This window comes from Misgurnus anguillicaudatus, chromosome 6 (genome assembly GCF_027580225.2).
Source record: "Misgurnus anguillicaudatus chromosome 6, ASM2758022v2, whole genome shotgun sequence".
Classification (NCBI taxonomy): Eukaryota; Metazoa; Chordata; class Actinopteri; order Cypriniformes; family Cobitidae; genus Misgurnus; species Misgurnus anguillicaudatus.
In genome coordinates this window covers 30,968,860-30,987,599 of record NC_073342.2, presented here as the reverse complement: position 1 = coordinate 30,987,599, position 18,740 = coordinate 30,968,860, and the positions used below count along the sequence as shown (strand labels likewise).

At 35.0% G+C, this 18,740-nt stretch overlaps 3 protein-coding genes and 1 long non-coding RNA gene across 4 annotated transcripts; 2 read left to right on the top strand and 2 right to left on the bottom strand.

Moving 5' to 3' along the window:
* The first annotated feature begins 35 nt into the window (after positions 1 to 35).
* Positions 36 to 9,395, top strand: rccd1 (RCC1 domain containing 1). Its single transcript, XM_073869012.1, has 8 exons — positions 36 to 319; positions 1,432 to 1,641; positions 1,724 to 1,889; positions 2,184 to 2,305; positions 3,157 to 3,249; positions 6,348 to 6,506; positions 8,482 to 8,511; positions 8,595 to 9,395. The coding sequence occupies exons 1-8, from the start codon at positions 148 to 150 to the stop codon at positions 8,783 to 8,785; spliced, it is 1,143 nt and encodes a 380-aa protein (XP_073725113.1). The 5' UTR covers positions 36 to 147; the 3' UTR covers positions 8,786 to 9,395.
* On the bottom strand, positions 3,636 to 5,035 carry LOC141364388 (uncharacterized). The gene is made up of 2 exons (XR_012370128.1): positions 4,335 to 5,035; positions 3,636 to 4,198 (listed from the first exon to the last, which is right to left on the bottom strand). It is a non-coding gene; the product is annotated as an uncharacterized lncRNA (long non-coding RNA).
* Positions 8,759 to 10,638, bottom strand: cib1 (calcium and integrin binding 1 (calmyrin)). The gene is made up of 7 exons (XM_055192084.2): positions 10,404 to 10,638; positions 10,192 to 10,226; positions 9,989 to 10,088; positions 9,494 to 9,647; positions 9,246 to 9,394; positions 9,077 to 9,165; positions 8,759 to 8,994 (listed from the first exon to the last, which is right to left on the bottom strand). Exons 1-7 carry the CDS (start codon positions 10,452 to 10,454, stop codon positions 8,973 to 8,975), a joined length of 600 nt encoding a protein of 199 aa, XP_055048059.2. The 5' UTR covers positions 10,455 to 10,638; the 3' UTR covers positions 8,759 to 8,972.
* Positions 10,639 to 11,766: 1,128 nt separating this feature from the next.
* On the top strand, positions 11,767 to 18,290 carry metap2b (methionyl aminopeptidase 2b). Its single transcript, XM_073869011.1, has 11 exons — positions 11,767 to 11,959; positions 12,634 to 12,735; positions 12,878 to 12,940; positions 13,016 to 13,118; positions 13,209 to 13,370; positions 14,379 to 14,560; positions 14,641 to 14,739; positions 14,963 to 15,055; positions 15,133 to 15,236; positions 17,135 to 17,250; positions 17,369 to 18,290. The coding sequence occupies exons 1-11, from the start codon at positions 11,800 to 11,802 to the stop codon at positions 17,619 to 17,621; spliced, it is 1,437 nt and encodes a 478-aa protein (XP_073725112.1). The 5' UTR covers positions 11,767 to 11,799; the 3' UTR covers positions 17,622 to 18,290.
* Positions 18,291 to 18,740: the final 450 nt, after the last annotated feature.

Sequence of the window (18,740 nt, the reverse complement as noted above, 5' to 3'; positions counted from 1 at the left end):
TTAATTGATGGGACTTTTATTTTGACAAAATACACGAAAATACACATCTTCCGGATTTAGACGTTCCTGATTGTTGCTGATGGAAGTCAACTGCAACTTTTCATACATCATCTGTGAAAGCAAGTGTGAGTTCTTTGTGTTAAATCGATGAGCTGGTTTGGTTTTGGTTTTAATGGCTTTGGTCAGATAAGGCCTGCAGATGTGAGCGGAAAGGTGAATTGTAAAGTGAGCACACCTGTGCTGATATCAGACCTGTGTGGATCAGAATGGAGAATCAGTGCCTGCTGGAGCTCAAGAGCTTGTGTCATTCATACAGACAGTGAGTAAACCAACCTTTAAACTAAACCATTCGTTTTATAAACAACATTTTGAGTCAATTTATTCTTAATGCTGGTGTATGCAGTAATAAAATAATTTTAGCTAATTTAAAGCTTGTTTTAGCGTTTATGTGCAACAGTCATATTATTTTATACGTAATTCTTATGTTATTTATATACACTTTATTTATAAATTAAATATATGTTAAATATATAAATATTAAATAAGACACTTTAAGGTAAACATATTAAATAAAAAAGTTATAGCAGTTTACAGTTTACAGTAATAAATAAAAATAATGCAATAAAGTATATATTTCATACTTAAAATGATCACAAAAATGAGGTTTGTGTTACATTTTTAGTGGTTTTACCAAAAACGGCCACTAGGTGTCAATGGTTTGCTGCATACTCTTGTCCCAAATTAATAAATTACTATCACTGCATTATTATTACTGCTAAAATGTTTTAAAATAAAAAAACTACATTCTTAGACCTTTTCAATGATATATAGTTTGTCGCGATGGATTTAAAATGTACATGCAAAATATTGAAGTATACCCCGGTGTCCCGCTCACAGGACAGCGCCAGGTATTAACCCCTTAACTGGCCAAGGGCTGTCAAAATATTAATTGCGTTTAATTTCATACAAAATAAAAGTTTTGCATAATATATAATATTTGTCTGTGCACTGTGTGTATACACACATGCATGTATGTATATATTTAAGAAACATTTACGTGTGTGCACATATATATATATATATATATTGTGTTTTATATTATTTATACATTTAAAAAACATATTTATGTATTTATTTATACATGTATGTGTGTATTTAAATATACATAATAATTTTTTTGTTATGCGATTGATCGCGATTAATCTTTTGACAGCCCTACCTAATTAATATAACTCTGGCATTGTTTTGTCTAGAACTTCTAGAAGCCTAATATTGGTCTTGTTTTAAATAAATATATAAATATAAAATTAAAAATTAGTTTTTAACTAAATCTAAGTTTACTATTTTACACAGTTATATTATGTTTTACGTGTTGTTGTTGATAATCCCTGATTTATTTGTACCTATGATGTCCTTTTGTTTTTGTTTCAGGTGGCAGTCATGTGTGTGTGTCAGGGTTTGTGTGTGGTTCATCAGGACAGGTGCATGAAGAGATCATCCCAGAGAGTCAGGGGTGCACAAACGCCTCCATCAGTGAAAGATATCTGACACTCCGCTTCACTGACAGAGTGGAATGCTGGGAAATACGGCACCCACAAAACAACCTGGTGTGGAGGAGGGAACAGGGACCCTCTCAAAACAGTAATACACACTTCAAATAGTGAAAATAATCCTGTCACTACTGTATAGCAGGTGGATGATATTGTTATTATGTTTGTGACAGGTCATGCTCTTGCATTGCCATTGGTACCAGACGGGTATGTCATTCCCAGATCACCTTTCTTCTGTCCTCTAAGCCCGAAACTTTGTGCAGTTAGCCTGGCGCTGGGCACAGAACACGCTGTGCTGCTTACCGCATCCGGGACTGTGTTTACCTGGGGATCTGGAAGGTAAAAATGATAAATATAAGCTAATGTAGCATCCTCCGGAGGTCACATACGGTTTATTATTTCAGAAAAGCAACCGGTTAATTTCTAAGTAAGAATTAAACTACAATGGTTATGTCTTACGAGGAATAAATGTTAACTTTATAGTAGCTTTTCCTAACATTAGAAAGCCTCGATGACGTATGCGGCCGACTAATGCGACCTCCGAAGGGCGCAGCCTTTGAAATGAGACGCAGTTATAGAAACTTAGCTTTTAAGCTGGTTTGTATAGATATAATAGATAAGTTGTGTTTGCAGTCATGGTCAGCTGGGTCATGGTGCTCTGACATCACAGGAGGAACCTCAGGTACTGGAGGCGCTCTGGGGAGTCCCAATCACAGAAGTGTCTGCTGGCGGATGGCACTCCGCTTCTGTCAGTGGTAAGCATACATTTTGTTAAATATCGGCTCATAAGTAGGGCTTCATACCGATTAATCGCAACTAATCGTTTTCATAATTGCGATTAATCTATAGCAGAATAAAAGTTTTTGTTTACATCATATGTGTGTGTAAACTGTGTATAATAATTATGCATATATAAATATGCACACATGCATGTATAATTTTAAGAAGTAAATATATTTGTATATTAAGTATTTATATATAATATAAATTATACATAAATATACAAATGTATATACACATGTAAACATTTCTTAAATATACATGCATGTGTGTGCATTTATCTATACAAAGTTATTATACACAGTTCACGCACATATATGATGTAAACAGAAACTTTTGTTCTGCTGTAGATTGATCGCGATTAATTGTTATGCATCCCTAATTTGTATATTTATAATTTATATTATATATAAATATTAATATAAATATACATTTTTTTTTTTCTTAAAATTATACATGTATGTGTGTGTATTTATATATACAGAATTATTCATCTCACTTTCACAAACACATACATATAATGTAAATAAAAAAATTATTCTGCAAAAGATTAGTTGCGATTAATCGCTATTCAGCCCTTCTTATAAGGAACATATTTAAGGTCACATCTGGATGCAGACTTGAACTTAGTCTTAAAAGTTAAAACCAGTCTAGACCAGTTTTTGTCAAACATACCCACCAGCTTGACCAGGCTGGAGGACCAGCTAGGACCAACCAACCACCTTAGCCAAGCTGGCCAAGCTTCCAGCCTTGTCAAGATGGTTTTAGCTGCTGTATCAGTATCAGTAGGGACATGTCTGACACTGGTTTTGTTTATTGTGTTTAGCCGGAGGAGATCTGTATATGTGGGGTTGGAATGAAAGCGGGCAGCTCGGCCTGCCATCTAAAAGCTTAAAGGAGGAAAAGCTCAGAAGGACTGGTGATGGACCTACATTACTACACAGCAAAATCACTGGTGTTAAAATAACACCCACGGTGTCAAATTTAACACTGGCAAAGTGTGTATATGTGTCCACACTACACTGTGTTAATTTAGTCAAAAGTGTAGTGTTAATTTGCCAACACCCATTAAATGTTAATTCAACACTCAATATTGTTAAATTTTACACTTTGTTCAACACTATTCATTGTTGTTTCCACACTACACTGGTGTTGGCACAAAAATACAGTGTTAAAAATTAACACTCCTAATTTAAGGTCAACACCAGTGTAATGTGAATTCAACAATGTTAAGTGTTAAAATACTGATTAATAGCCACTTTTTTTGCTAATGGGTTGTTTCTATAAAAGACAAATGACAAGAAATATTGCAAAACCTCTTTTTATTAAAGTACATCACATTTAATATTTACATTGATACACACAACACTTTGCATTTAACACTGCTTATTTAAATACCTCAGCTACAATTAGAATACAGAATACAGTATGGAATAATGAAAGTTATCTTATACCACAGCGCAGTGACATGAAAACCACTTATTATAAGGTCTTTAATAAATCAAATGAGAGTTAAAAAAATTTGCCACCCTACTCAAAACTTGACTATTAAAATACACTGCAATTACCTTACTGGCAGGCAGAAATGCTTATCCTTCACAATACTAAAGATTTTTCCATAACAAAACAGACTTTTCAATTCAAAAGACTTTTCATTTTTCTTAAATACGTTCCAACCTGGTATTAAGTTCTGTAGTTGTTTTACTCATGATGTAGTGGAAGGCTGCATCAGTGGTCTTCATCATGGAGGGAATGGCTTTTTGGTCCAGAATGATGCAAAAACTCTGGATGCAACTTCTGTTCCCAACGCAGAGCAGGCAGGGCTGTGCTGATTCATCACCCTCAAAGCATGGATTGATGCTCATCACCTAAGAGTGTTTTAAAAGAGTGTATTTGATGAATGTATTTGATGTGTATTTATGAACTTGTATGCATTTACATGGGGGGAACAATGCAAGCAAACTAACTGCTGAATAAACTAGAACAAAATACCAAAAAACTTACACAGCACAATCAGTAGCTTCAGTTGCACATTGACCCTCTCCAGTCTTTCCTCCTTTCACAAATGAAGGCAAGAGGTGAATGAGCCAGGGAAGAGCTGCCACATAACTGCCCCATAAACAGAATTTAAACACCATGAGTATACAGTTAAACTTTAAAACCGTAAAAGTAGCAAACCCATGTACACTTACCATATTTAAACTCCTGTTGACCAGACAGAGGGTCATCCATATCTTCATCAGGACGTAGTCTGCAATTATCCTTTAATTGTTGTATGTTGGCTATTTTGCAATACATCGCCTCAGCATATTTCTGCAGATTTTCAAAGACAAAAAGAGTCAAGAAAATACCAAAAAGGGTGCAGTTTTAACCGTTATTTGAATCAAAATCATCTCAGCATAATAAATCATGTTAGAGACAGTGTACAGTACTAATGTACTCTGTGTACTCACATAACTAGTTGGTAAGCTCTTATCCTCCAAACTGGGTTAAGGAATAACAGTTCCAGAATTCATGGGTATGCCATATTCAAATATAGTCTGGTAGGGTCCTATCACAAAAAAATGACAATAAAGACTCTGAAAACTCAACATTCTTTTTATATTAAAAACAGCACTCAAGACAATATGAATCTTCATTTATACATTTCCAAATTAGTAATCAATTTGATTGCCATTTAATATGATATCAATAGCAAAACGATGTATGAGAAGATAATATATTTTTATTAAAGTTGGCAGCAAGTCATGTGAGTTTCTTGCCAGATTAATAATAATAAAATGTACAAAACTGCATAAAAAAAAAAGATTGGTTAACTGTTCAGTTTATGTCAAAAAAAATAATTTAAATGTATAAATATATAAACTAACATTCTCTAATGAATTTATATAAGTATTAGCAGTTGTTTCTCATTGGAAGTCGTCAGGTCTTCTTTAATAAACTGCCCTTAAAAACAGCATCTCTTCTGAATGATTTGAAGCACTCAGTTTGTACTTTCACCAAACTAGCATCTATAATGACAGAAAAACAAATGTTCGCCATACACGTTTTACACTTTCGTATGTATTTGCCATTTGCATCTGTCTGACATCTAGCGCCACGGAAAGCTTACAACACACAATGCATCCAATCCAGCAATCTGTGCATACAAATGATGATATATAGTGAGGTTTTGGTAAAATGAATTGTTGGTTTGGTGATATTTCCCCTGTTTGCATACATCTTGGAAAAACACATGGCAATGCGGTTGCGGTTTTCTCCGTGTTTTTCAGTAATTTGAATAATTAACGATATCCGTGCACTCACGTGCATGTAAACGACCTCGTTAACTCACGGTATCTGATTACCTCATAACGAGCATCATATGGTGAATAAACGAGCTTACATTTAACTTAATTTCATACCTTCAATTTGTAGTGCATGTCGCGTTTTATCATGGTTCAATTCTTTCATTCATATCTCCTGTTAATATTATCCTTCTTGGTTAAAACTTTTAGCTAGCAGTTTAACTTTATACTAAACTAACAAGGGAACAACGTAACACAAGGTAGCTCTGATTAAACTGAACCAAATAACGAACAAAGGGGAAATAAAATGGGAAAACTATCTTATTTAGGTTTTTTGGCATATGGCTGCGTAGAGTCAGACAGAGAAATAACAGTTTAATTTAGCTAAACCAAGTGAATATGAGATTTACCTGCTCTCTTCAGTCCTCCTTTGAAAGAAAATGGCGGTAAAATCCCTGACAGGAAATGTTTAGTGGAGGCGTGGTTTGATTTACACCGCTCAGAGTGAAATCTCATAACACCCTTGTTTTACACTGACACTGTCGTGGATATAACACTGGCCTAGCAATGGCAGTGTTATTTTATTACCAGATAGTGTTAAAACAGCATCAACTCTGTGTATTTAACACCATCCCTGAAAATTTAACACTGGTGATTTTGCTGTGTAGACATAAAATATGACTATGTTTTGAAGATCTCTTTTAAGTCATGTGTGTTTGTCATTGTGTAGGAAATACTGAATCGGTCCTGAACGAAGGAGAAGAGAAAAGTAAAGATGAAGATGAAGTGTTCATCTCAATTCAAGCGTTTCCTGCTCTTGTGGATGTCCCTCACGTGACAGAAATCATCAGGGTCTGCTGTGGATCCAGACATACAGCCGCCATCACAGGTGAAAGTTGGAAAACAATATTGTGTTAATGGCACAAAAATCACTTCTTCCCTCTAATCCCAAAAACTAGACCCGTTTAAAGGGTGCCGTGACTATGAAGACTTTATATTCACCTTACACTCCTAAAATCCATTGATAGAAACACGTTATTTTAATTAACTTCAAAAATCCCATCACGTAATACTCATTTTAAGCTGTGGAGGCCACCATTGTTTCACACACACAGTGCATTCTGGCTCAATGACGTGTAATCTACAGTAAAAAATAAAATTTGTACTCTCCACTCCCACTTTCTTACCTCTTAGATCGTCTTTATTTTCTTCATCTTTCATTTGCATGTTTTCTGTATTGTTTATTATTTATGTTACACTACCGTTTAACAGAAGACTTTGATGTTCTTGTATTTTGGTCTCAAGACCACATAGCGCCACCTACTGTTTGTGGTGAGGTTGCACTTCAGGTAACAGCCTCAGCTGCCAGGAACTTACTGAGACAGCTGACACTTTTTGTGCTGATACGTTTTGTGTAAACTAACTCGGTATGGCACTTCGGGTAACATCCTCAGCTATTTGTGCCAGCTGCCACTGTTTGTGGGTACTGTTTCACATCATTTTATATAGTCTACTGATTGAAGACTTGTTTGCCTCGCTGTAGCGTTAATTTTGATTGCACGTTTTGATGTCACGTATTGTGATATAAACAAAATGGTGGCCTCCAAGTGAAAAGATCTTTATTAAAGGTGCCAAAGAATGCATTGAAATAATGTTAAATTGTTCTCTGATATTTACACTGAAGATGCAGAGACGTTTTTACATGTCCATTTACAACCCTAAGATTTGCCCTTAGAATTCAATGGTCTATTGTTACCTTATTTGAAAGGGTCATGAATAATAACGTTGAGCTCTGCTCTGATTGGCTGTTTCTCAGTGCAGCTCCTTCAGTAGCTCTGTGTGTATGTAAACAGATCTTATGTTTGAGTCTGTATCATATGAAGATACAGATTTTAAGGATAATCAATTGTTTGGAGATTGTTAATGGACGTTACAGTTAAGTGCAAAACTTAACTGTAACGTCAATAGTAGAACTTCAGCTTAAACGCTAGCATATAGCATTAACTAGCATTTAGCGCTAACTCAGCCGTCACAATGTTTTTAGCATTGTAACAACATTGTAATTAATTAAATGTGTAATTTAATGTAGGGGCATACAGCTGGACTGTAAAATTACAGTTGATGCACTGCAAGAAATGATTTTCGAGAAGTTATTTTCTTGGAATTTTTGTCTTGTTTTCAGTAGAAATATCTGGAAGTTCTTAGATTGGGATGCTTTTTCTTGATGAGCAAAACGACCCAAGAAAATAAGTCTAGTTTTTAGACCAAAAATATCAAATTTAAGTGATTTTGTGCATAAAACAAGCAAAAAAATCTGCCAATGGGGTAAGCAACAAAATCGTGAACATTTTTCTTAAACACTAAATTCAAGAAAAATTCAAGAAAAATTTTCTTACCCCATTGGCAGATTTTTTGGACTAAAAATCTTAAGACTTTTGGTCCAAAAACTAGACTTATTTTCTTGGTTCGTTTTGCTCATCAAGAAAAAACATCTTAATGTAAGAATTTTTAGATATTTTTACTGAAAACAAGACAAAAATACTAAGATTTTTTTCTTAAAAATAATTTTTTGCAGTGCAGCGGCCTTTTGCATGCACAAGGTTTACAAAAGAAAGAGGAAACAATCGTATTATTGATCTATGCCTAGGTAAATACAGTTTTAAATTCTACAGCACCTTTAAAATTACTTTAAAAAACTACGACATTTGTACAGTTTTTAACTTCACATTCATATCCCAGCATTAATCCATTGCGCTATACACGTGTTTATAGTCAGGGTACCCTTTAAGTTTTAAAATGCATTTCTCTTTGATAAATACTATCGGTTGATATGAACATGAAGTAATATTCCTCTTTCTCTGTAGGTTCAGGTGATCTCTACACCTGGGGATGGGGTAAGAGTTTACGCTGTGGTTTAGAAATGAATAAATACAAATACAGCACAGATTAATTCACCACAATCCTTCTCTGTTAATAGGTCAGTATGGTCAGCTGGGACATGCCAGTGAAAATAGCACAGATGAACCAAAGCTGGTGGAGTATTTCCACAGTCAGGACATGTGTGTTAAAGATGTTATTTGTGGATTATGGAACACTTTTGTGTTTGCAGTTTCAAAAAAACAATCTCTCACAACCGCACGCTTACAGGATAAAAGTTTATTAAGTTAGGTACAAATATATCATTCAAAATACAGATTAGAAAGTAGATTTCTTTTGCATAAAAATGTTTTTCAAATACATAAAGCTTAGAAATGTTGAATAAGAGAATACATGTACAATCAAGGTGCTACATCGGGATCTTGATCGGGAATGTGAATAATCTGGACCTGGAAGTTTTTTCCATATTGCGTAAACTTTACAACACAATCTTGAATGAACTGCAAAACAACATACACGGTCAATGAAGATGATTGACTGTTAAACTTGTAAATACAAAAAATAAACATCATCATACTTTACCTGACAAAGTCGGGAGATCTGGAGATCACGTGCTGAAATTCGGAGAGGTTTACAGTTCCATCTTTATCAATGTCGGACTCCTCCAGGATCTGCATAATGTAATGAGTTTGCATTAGTTGAGCTCATTTGATGGATGTTTTTTTGGGAGATATGTATTCACCGGACTCACGTTGTCAATCAGCTGTTTCATTTCCACGTCACTGAGAGAGCTTTTGTTTAAATCAGTCGTGCGGTTAGATTTCTCCTCTGTTTCTCCAGTCAGACGTTTCACCAGTTTCTCCAGGTCTTTGGCATCAAGTGTACCGTCATCATCAAAGTCTGGACAATACAAATACAAGTGTGAACATTTAGCTAATATGTAACGTTTCTTATTAAACAAAATATAAATAAACAATCTAAAGTGGTCCACGATATTACCGAAAATCCGGAAGGCGTAGTGGGATTTGATTTCCATGGTTGCTGAATCACTAAAGGCACTCAGGAGATCCAGGAAATCCTCAAAGCTCAGGCTGCCATCCCTCACTTCACAGGTGGAGAACACGTGACAGATCCGATCACCGAAAGGGTTCGACTGTAAGATCGAACGGTAATGCATGCGGGTGAATTAATCTACATTGATCTTTATATATGATATTCCTGGTGAACCACAATGGTAAGTAATTGGTGAGTAACGGGACACCTTTACAGAGTCATATTTCACCAGAATGAGGAAGAGTTGCTTAGTCATCATGAAAATAATGGCCATACTTTCATTCACATTAATGTCTTAATCACTATAGTATCAATACCACAATGCTCCAGCTTTTGAGCCACACTTGTCAAAAATATTATGGTCCTAATATTCGGCTTCATTTTCTTTATTTAAAATATAACATCTTTATTTTTTAATTTTGGGGTGACCACACTTCTTACTTTAAGTTCTGGAAGTGTGAGGATCTTCTTTTGGGACACCCTGGCAATCCTCTCACGTGATCTGTTCTCACCTAGGAGTTCTTGAAATATTTTGTCAGCCCTAAACAAAAACATTATTGATCAAATATTGTTTAGAAAATGTATTTGCAAACTTTAAAATACAACAGTAATGAGGAACATATATGTGCATTATAATCACTTACTGTATGATCTCTTGCTTTGTGAGAAATGTGAGCTCCTGAATTAAACGAGATGTTAAACTTTAAAACTGCTTATTTAAAACCATAAAGTTTGTACCAGATCAACAGTTTAATTTGATTACATCTGTATAAAACATGAACCACGTTTAAATGTGTGAAGATACAGAAAGATAAACTTATAAAAAGTTTAATTACATTTTAAAACTCAGTCTCACCTGATACTCGGAAACTTCATCTTTCGTTAAAGTACTCGCCTTTGCGCCCATTACCACCTGTTTGAATAACCTCACAAAAGGTACTTTAACTTATAATAAAGTCGCTTAATCTTTAATGTTGTTGTTGTTGTTTGTAAATAACGCAAATGTATCAGTTTTCTTGTTTTTAGCAGACTTTGGTCGTTAGCTGCACTTCCGCTTCCTGTATGACGGTTACTATAGGAACAATTGTGCGCATATCGCGGAGATCTGGCGCAAAGTTCACATTTATTTTTTCCTCATTATGGATTTATGAAAAATAATCTGAAATGATTGTCAGAGTTGTATAATTCTCTAATGGTGCTTCAAGTGTTTACCTGGTCACTTGATAACTTGTACAACTTGCTTAACTACATCACTTTTTGACTTGTGCACAAATCTGGTACACCAATTTTGTTAGATAACGTATATTTTTGGATCTGAATATGTGACATTTTTATATATATCATATTATATTAGTTTAATTGAGAAAGAAATCATTCTGTGGCATTTTACTGCGGATAACTTTTTAATAAGATCCAAACAAGTTCCAATTTGTCAATAAATTCACAAGATGACGTCATATCACAATCGATGCCACATTATTACTATTTTTTTTTATTTCTTTTCATGTTTCATTTTTCTTTTATTGCAATAATAACATATAAATACAACAACAAATAAACAGTTTTCCAAGTAACAAAATAAAGTGTGGTTTAATAATTTACATACTATATCATAAACAAGAAATCACCAACATAAAAGTACATAGAATTTAAATGGAAATCACAAGAAAAAAGAAATGAAAAAGAAGAAATAAATGAAGGGAGGGCATAAATAAGTTTACAAGCATAGTGAAGTAGAATATTAAACATATTTTAATAGATATCTTATTGACAGATAAATTTAATTCTTGTTTAAAAAATTACTTTTTGTACATTTACATTTATCGATTTGAAACTTTCCGATGAATAAAAGAAGATTTATTCAAAAGCCTGCATTAATGAAATTCTTGTCATTAACATAAAATCCAAGAAGAATGTTTCTATAAGTAAAAAAATTAGAAAAATATTTTGGACAATTAATAATTCAACACCACTGCAGAAAGACTTAAAAAATAATACTTTTAGAAATGTTAATCAATTTATTAAATAAACACGTTCTCTGTAATTATTGCAAGTAAACCAAATTGTCTCCTTTTTTATTGATTTATTATTTATTTCCTGATAGACTAATTCTGAAGATATTTTTGTTATTGATATGTATTTGTATCATTAAATGTAAATACAAAATATTCCTCGACCTTTTAAGTCGATTTGCGGTGTCGCGCATGATTTATACTTCCCAGAGTGCTTTGCGCGCCTGCGCGTTCACCATCATGGCAGACGAGCTGACGCAGGAGGTGCAGTCAACAGCTGCAGAAATGAAGAATTTACCGAACGGAGATTCTCACCCACCGAAAGAAGACGCGGATCCGGTTGACGAAAGCGGGAAGAAGAAGAAGAAAAAGAAGAAGAAGACGAAAGCAGGAGCCACAGGTAATAATGACGATGGAAAGGGTCGCGTGGCCTGGCACACTGCAGCTCGCCCTGTCTCTTTAAAACACCACAACTGTATTATTTACTCTGTCATTCCGATGAAAATCCTACATGTCAGGTCTCAGTGCATTTTGAAAGAGCTTAATGTTTAGTTTTTGCTTTGGATTATTGAATTAATTGCTGGTTAGTGTGTAAAACAAGCTAGTGAACTGACGACAGTTGTGTAATGTTATTATGAGAGAGATGGCTTTCACACCACGTGCTTTACCAATTTGTTATGTCTATTTTAGGTTATATGTTTGATATGCAACGAATAATGTGCTTATGTTTACTGTTTATATTACTCATTCCAGTACGCTTAATATTGTAGATGTTTATCCTGAATTTATTATTATTTATATATAACGTTTAATATGTCAATGTTATACATTATTCAAATATTAAACTGATGTATTACTTATATTAAATTATCTTTTTTTAAGCCGTTTATATTGCCATTTGATGATATAATCCCATAAATCATGGGGGGGGGGAATTTAGTAAAATATTATTAATCAGAGGCAGGGATATAAAGACCAGAGGGGGGATAATCCCCCCCATACCCCCCAGCAAAACTCACTCTGCATGTATTTATGTTGTAATCATAAATATTCCATTCATTCCCATTCTGATAGGAAACCATGAGGATGACGGAGAGAATGACATCACCAAAGTGACAAAACAAATGCAGCAGCAAACTATAGAAGACCAAGAGAAGGAAGATGAGGCTGAGGATGGTGTGTCTGTCTTTACATTATTACAGTGTCACATACAAAATTCATCATTATTTGGGTCCTTATGATTGTGCCAGTGTACTCCAACAAGGTAACTAAGGTTGTTTTGGCTAGATTATTATATGACAAAATGTAATTTTGGCAGATGGTGAGGAAGGAGACTCTTCCGGAAAGAAAAAGAAGAAGAAGAACAAGAAAAAGAAAGGCCGTAAGGGATTTATTACATAATAATGATACTTGTTGAAATGTTGAATATATGGTTATATTTTTCCATTCTCTTCAGCCAAAGCTCAAACGGATCCTCCATCCATCCCTATCTGTGAGCTTTATCCTGGTGGGGTTTATCCCAAGGGCCAGGAATGTGATTATCCACTTGTACAAGATGGGTACTGACTATTTATTTTACTAAATTGAAGCAAAAAATGTAAGAGTTTATGGTTTCTGTCAGGCTGATTTTTATTTGATGTCTCTCGCAGACGCAGCGCTGTGTGGCGGACCAGCAGTGAGGAGAGAAAGTTTTTGGATCAGGCTAATGAAGACATGTGGAATGACTTCAGACAGGCTGCGGAGGCTCACCGGCAGGTCAGGAAATACGTCATGAGCTGGATCAAACCAGGCATGACCATGATCGAAATCTGGTGAGCCAAAACTACAACCCGGTGCATTTTATTTATGCGTTTGTGCAAAATAAAAGTCCTAATTTATAGGGCTGGGTATCGATTCAGATGTTCCAGATCGATTCCGATTCTCGGATGATTTTTATACTCGTTTCTTGATTCAACTCAATGAATATAGATTTAATACAAATACTTTATTTATAAAAAAAATAACAGTAAACATAAGTTTAAAAGTGGGTAATGAATAAAAAGAAATTAAGAGCAACAAACCTGTATATTACACTTTTTTATTTTAGGTACACTTGGGAATATTAAAACAGAACCCATCTCAAATTTTCAAATGCATACAATTATGTTAAATACAATACAATTTTGATGCAAGATGAAAAATGTATGCTGAAAAAAGTCAGAACAGTCGCATTCATTGATCAAACATGATCGGGTTATTTCATAAAAAAAACCCAATTTGTGGCCTTTGAGAATCGATTTTTAATCGACCACATAAAAAAATTGAGAAAACTTTTTTTTCCCAGCCCTATTTAAACGTTAAAGTGAATAAATTTAGTTTTTTCCCCCAGTTTTCAGTAGACAATTATTTTAAATGTTTATATTTTTTTGGTTCAGCAACCAAAACTATTTGTTCAAAAATAGGAAAAAAATTAAACGTTTTCTCTGACATTTTCTTACTGCATTTGTAAAGCAGCAGTCCTCTATACGCTGATTGCTATTTGATCACATCATCAAAAACATTAATGATTAATTATAAAACAAAATAAATTTGCCCTTAAAAACAGTAAATAAAACCTTTTTTTATTTGCTGTTTTCGGGCGAATAGTTTTGGTTGCCGAACATTTAGTGCATCTATTATTTCTTTTTATTTTTTACTGTATTTATTTAATTTCTTAATAATTTATAATCTATATAATCGCTGATTGTAAACTGTGTGGAAAGTCAAACCAAGCATTTCACTACCTGTTGTACTGTGTATGGTTGTTTATGTGACTTGATACTAAAACTTTACCCCAACAGCGAGAAGCTTGAGGATTGTTCCAGAAAATTAATCAAGGAAAACGGTCTAAACGCCGGTTTGGCTTTTCCGACCGGCTGCTCGCTGAACAACTGTGCCGCTCACTACACGCCTAACGCAGGAGATCCTACCGTCCTTCAGTATGATGACGTCTGCAAGATCGACTTCGGCACGCACATTAACGGTATGTGAAACGGTTAAAATTTACAGTTTCTAATTTAAGTAATTTTGTTGTTTTTACGTGATGCTTATTTTGCGTTTCAGGTCGAATCATCGACTGCGCCTTTACCGTCACCTTTAACCCAAAGTACGATAAACTGCTGGAAGCCGTTAAAGATGCAACAAATACCGGAATTAAGTGTGGTTATCACGTCATTTAATTGGTTTATAATTGTCCTAACAATCAAGACTCTAGATTTAATTAATTGTTTTTATACACACACATAATTTCTTGGGGTGAAATATTACTCGGACACATTCTTGATCGTTTATTGGTTTATGGATGTAGTTTGAACTGTTAGGAGGATTATATAAGCTGGCTGTTTTGTTGCTGAAATTGATTATTGGATGTTTTTAAATCAGTGTGCCGGGATTGACGTTCGTTTATGTGACATTGGAGAATCTATTCAGGAGGTTATGGAGTCTTATGAAGTGGAGCTTGATGGAAAAACATATCAAGGTGAGATCTGCTTCCTGTTACGCTGAAGATCTCAACACCAGCTATGATTTTACTCATGTTTTTATTGTATTTTCCAGTTAAACCCATTAGAAATCTCAACGGCCACTCTATCGGCCAGTACAGAATACACGCGGGCAAGACGGTGCCCATTGTGAAAGGAGGTGAAGCCACCAGAATGGAGGTATGTTTCATTTTTAGATATGTGAGCATGTGTTGGAAACCCGTCTGAGGGTTTGGGTGTGACAGAGTTATCAACACAACCTCTTTATCACGTGTAGTCAGACATGTGTTAACATGAACCACCTATCTACATTTTCTTTATAAATTTGTCTACACCGAGCACATACTGTATTTGTGCACTGTAAAATATTTCTGTAGAAATTACAGTATTAACTAGCTGACAGTAACTTACTGTAGATTTTACATTTATGTTATTTACTGGCAACCAGCTGCATAATTACAGCTGATTTTTACAGTGTGTGTGTATACATGGATGTGTATGTCAGATCAACATGAATTTACTATATTTTTTCGTTTTACTATAAACCATACCTGTCAGCATTGGGATTTGAAAATAAGCGAATTTTCCCCAACCCTCAACGTTTCACTACTACACTGCAAAAAAATGATTTTCAAGAAAAAAAGTTCTTAGTATTTTTGTCTTGTTTTCAGTAAAAATATCTAAAAATTCTTTAAATAAGATGCTTTTTCTTGATAAGCAAACGACCCAAGAAAATAAGTCTAGTTTCTATACCAAAAATTTTGTGCATAAAACAAGCAAAAAATCTGCCAATGGGTTAAGCACATTTTTCTTGAATTTAGTGTTTAAGAAAAATTTTCAGGATTTTTTTGCTCACCCCATTGGCAGATTTTTTTGCTTGTTTTATGCACAAAATCACGTAAATTTTATATTTTTGGTCTAAAAATTTGACTTTTTAATCTAGAATTTTCAAGATAAAAAATTCTTAGTATTTTTTTGCATGGACGTGCGCGCTAATGCCCGTGACGTTGTAGCTTTGCACGCGTCTCATCATCCTACACCTAATTTTTGGAAGCTTTTCTTCTTGTTTTATTGGTGGGTGTCGTTTGAGTGATATGTTATATACTGCCGCCTGCTTTCCTGGAGGTGAATGTAGAAAACATCAAATACTGCCAGTGAAATTTTTTATAGAAAGAGTAAAAAACACGGGAAATTATTTGCGGGATAAAATAGTAAAATACGGGAAAATCCTGGGAAAAACTAGAGGGTTATGGCTTCTAGATTTAGAAGAAGTGTTATAAATCTTTGAAAATCAGGGTTCCCAGGGGTCCTCGAAATCCTTGAAAGTTTGTGAATCTGGGGGAAAATTCAAGGCCCTGCAAAGTTTTTGAAAATATACATATGTAGATACAGGTCATTGAAAGTGCTTGAATCTATTTATGCAATAAGTTTTCTGGAAAAAATCCATATTATTCCCTGTGTAGTGTAGGATAATATCATAAAAATTCTAGATTTTTTTAAGCACACGTGCTAAACTGTTCGCTTTAAATGCTTATATCTTCTGTATGCGAATGTTGATTCATACCAAAATGCATTTTTGTATAGTTGTGTTTGACGCATGAAAACGTCTCGGGTTACGTATGTAACTGTTGTCCTTTGAGAAGGGAATGAGACGCTGCGTCTCCCTTGTCATACTTCCTGCGTCCCTGTAATGCCGTTTTTGGCAATATTTCAGATAGCGATATACTTCCTGGCTCCCGCGTCAACGTCTTTGTAGTTAAGCCTCACCATTGGTTGAATTTGATGTACACATTCAGATGCACTTACCCCTGGAGGCGTCCCCAAAGTGTCATCGCAGTGACGCAGCGCGAGTTCCCTCGAAAGGGAACTGTAACAATGTATCTTAAAAGGTAACACAATGGTAACCTTGCTCTCACTTGAAATGTGTCCCCACATTTAGTCCTTGAATTTGAGGGTATTGGACCTGGAAAGACCTTGAAAGGTGCTTGAATTTGAAGTTAACTAAGGTGTGGGAACCCTGTAAAAGGGGTTTTGTTGTACTAACCGTGTGACTGTATGATGAATTTTTGGTTTAACAGGAGGGTGAGGTCTACGCCATCGAGACATTCGGTAGCACTGGGAAAGGAATGGTTCATGACGACATGGAGTGTTCACATTACATGAAAAACTTTGAAGTCGGTCACGTGCCAATAAGGTGAGGAAAACAATGGATTTAAGCGTCGCTGTTTAAACACAAACACTATTAATATTATTTGGTTATAAATGGTGAAAAGTAAGCAGGGTCTAGATCTTGATGCCATCTGTTTCCTCAGACTTCCTAGAGCCAAACATTTGCTGAATGTTGTGAACGAGAACTTCGGCACGCTCGCCTTCTGCCGCCGCTGGCTGGACCGCCGTGGCGAGACCAAGTATTTAATGGCACTGAAGAACCTCTGTGACCTGGGCATCATCGACCCGTACCCACCTCTGTGCGACACCAAAGGATGCTACACGGCCCAGTTCGAACACACCATCCTCTTGAGACCCAGCTGTAAAGAGGTGGTGAGCCGGGGCGACGATTACTAGACACATCTGCTTCACCAGTTTTTTTAAGTCTCTCTTATGCTTTCTTGTCACACGAGTATTTGCTGGGTAAAGATCTGAATAAGCTGTGCCTTCTTATTTTTAACATGCTAGTATTTGATTGTATAAAAGATGGTTGAGGTTTTGCTGATGGTGATGAAGATGTCCACTTGTTTAGGCACAGATGTGTGAAGTGCTCGACGGCCATTTTGTAAACATCTGGTGCACTTTTGATTGATATGATCTTGGGGAAATGTCAACCATTGTATGGATTAGGTATTTCAGGTCTTTGCGTGTCTTTTTGTATACAGAAAGCTTGTTCAGTCTTGTTCAAGGAGTTATGATAATTTTTTTTTTTAATCAAACGCTGTTTCTGACTTTCAGTTTCGATCACATGTTTAGACTGAAATAGACTGAAGTAAATATTTCTTAACACAAACATGGACTTTATCGTAACACAGACCCGATAATAAACAAGTAATCGTTCAAACACATGCTTTACTCATTCTGATAAGAGCGGGCACTGATGATGATGATGATGGTGATGATGTATAAACATCTGTGTTTTGGCTAGCTTGGTTTCAGGTAAAGCCTATTTGAGATCATATTTCTCAGAATGAAGCACAATGTAGTGTTTTATTTTGAAGCTTAAATAAAATTTATAAGAAATAATGCATTTTGTAAGGTTCTGTTTGTTTAACATAAACCAGATCCTGTCTGTGGTGAAAATCTTTATGAAATTATATCAATCATTTCTAGTACAGAGCAGAACTCCTCAAATTCATCTGAGAGATTTGCATAACCCAACATTAAAGGTATTGCGGAGGAATTTCTATTTCCGGGTGGATCATCAAGACTATTGGTCCTCCTAGTTGTCAATCAGGAGTGTTGCGCAATTGCATTTTTTTAAAAAGTGGAGAAGGCGGTTCTTTTCTAAAATTTGAGAAAATCCTCGGCTACACCTTTAATTGTAAATAATTTGCTGTTTTAATGACTTTATTACACTTCACTGAAAAAACTGATTCATTCAATTTACTAAATTTTTATAAGGTAAGTGATCGCAATCAATTTATTTAAGCTACATTTTAAACAAAAGTTTATTGTTTTGTTTTTCAATTTTTT

What these genes read in the sequence shown, in the direction of transcription:
- rccd1 (XM_073869012.1), top strand. Translation starts at nt 148, where the DNA reads ATGAGCTGGTTTGGTTTTGGTTTTAATGGCTTTGGTCAGATAAGGCCT. An exon ending in GGAAAAGCTCAGAAGGACTG is followed by an intron (nt 3,250 to 6,347) that starts GTGATGGACCTA and finishes GTCATTGTGTAG; the next exon opens with GAAATACTGAATCGGTCCTG. An exon ending in ACATACAGCCGCCATCACAG is followed by an intron (nt 6,507 to 8,481) that starts GTGAAAGTTGGA and finishes CTTTCTCTGTAG; the next exon opens with GTTCAGGTGATCTCTACACC.
- metap2b (XM_073869011.1), top strand. Translation starts at nt 11,800, where the DNA reads ATGGCAGACGAGCTGACGCAGGAGGTGCAGTCAACAGCTGCAGAAATG. An exon ending in AAATACCGGAATTAAGTGTG is followed by an intron (nt 14,740 to 14,962) that starts GTTATCACGTCA and finishes TAAATCAGTGTG; the next exon opens with CCGGGATTGACGTTCGTTTA. An exon ending in TGATGGAAAAACATATCAAG is followed by an intron (nt 15,056 to 15,132) that starts GTGAGATCTGCT and finishes TGTATTTTCCAG; the next exon opens with TTAAACCCATTAGAAATCTC.
- cib1 (XM_055192084.2), bottom strand. Translation starts at nt 10,454, where the DNA reads ATGGGCGCAAAGGCGAGTACTTTAACGAAAGATGAAGTTTCCGAGTAT. An exon ending in CTACGCCTTCCGGATTTTCG is followed by an intron (nt 9,395 to 9,493) that starts GTAATATCGTGG and finishes TGTATTGTCCAG; the next exon opens with ACTTTGATGATGACGGTACA. An exon ending in AGATCTCCCGACTTTGTCAG is followed by an intron (nt 8,995 to 9,076) that starts GTAAAGTATGAT and finishes GTTGTTTTGCAG; the next exon opens with TTCATTCAAGATTGTGTTGT.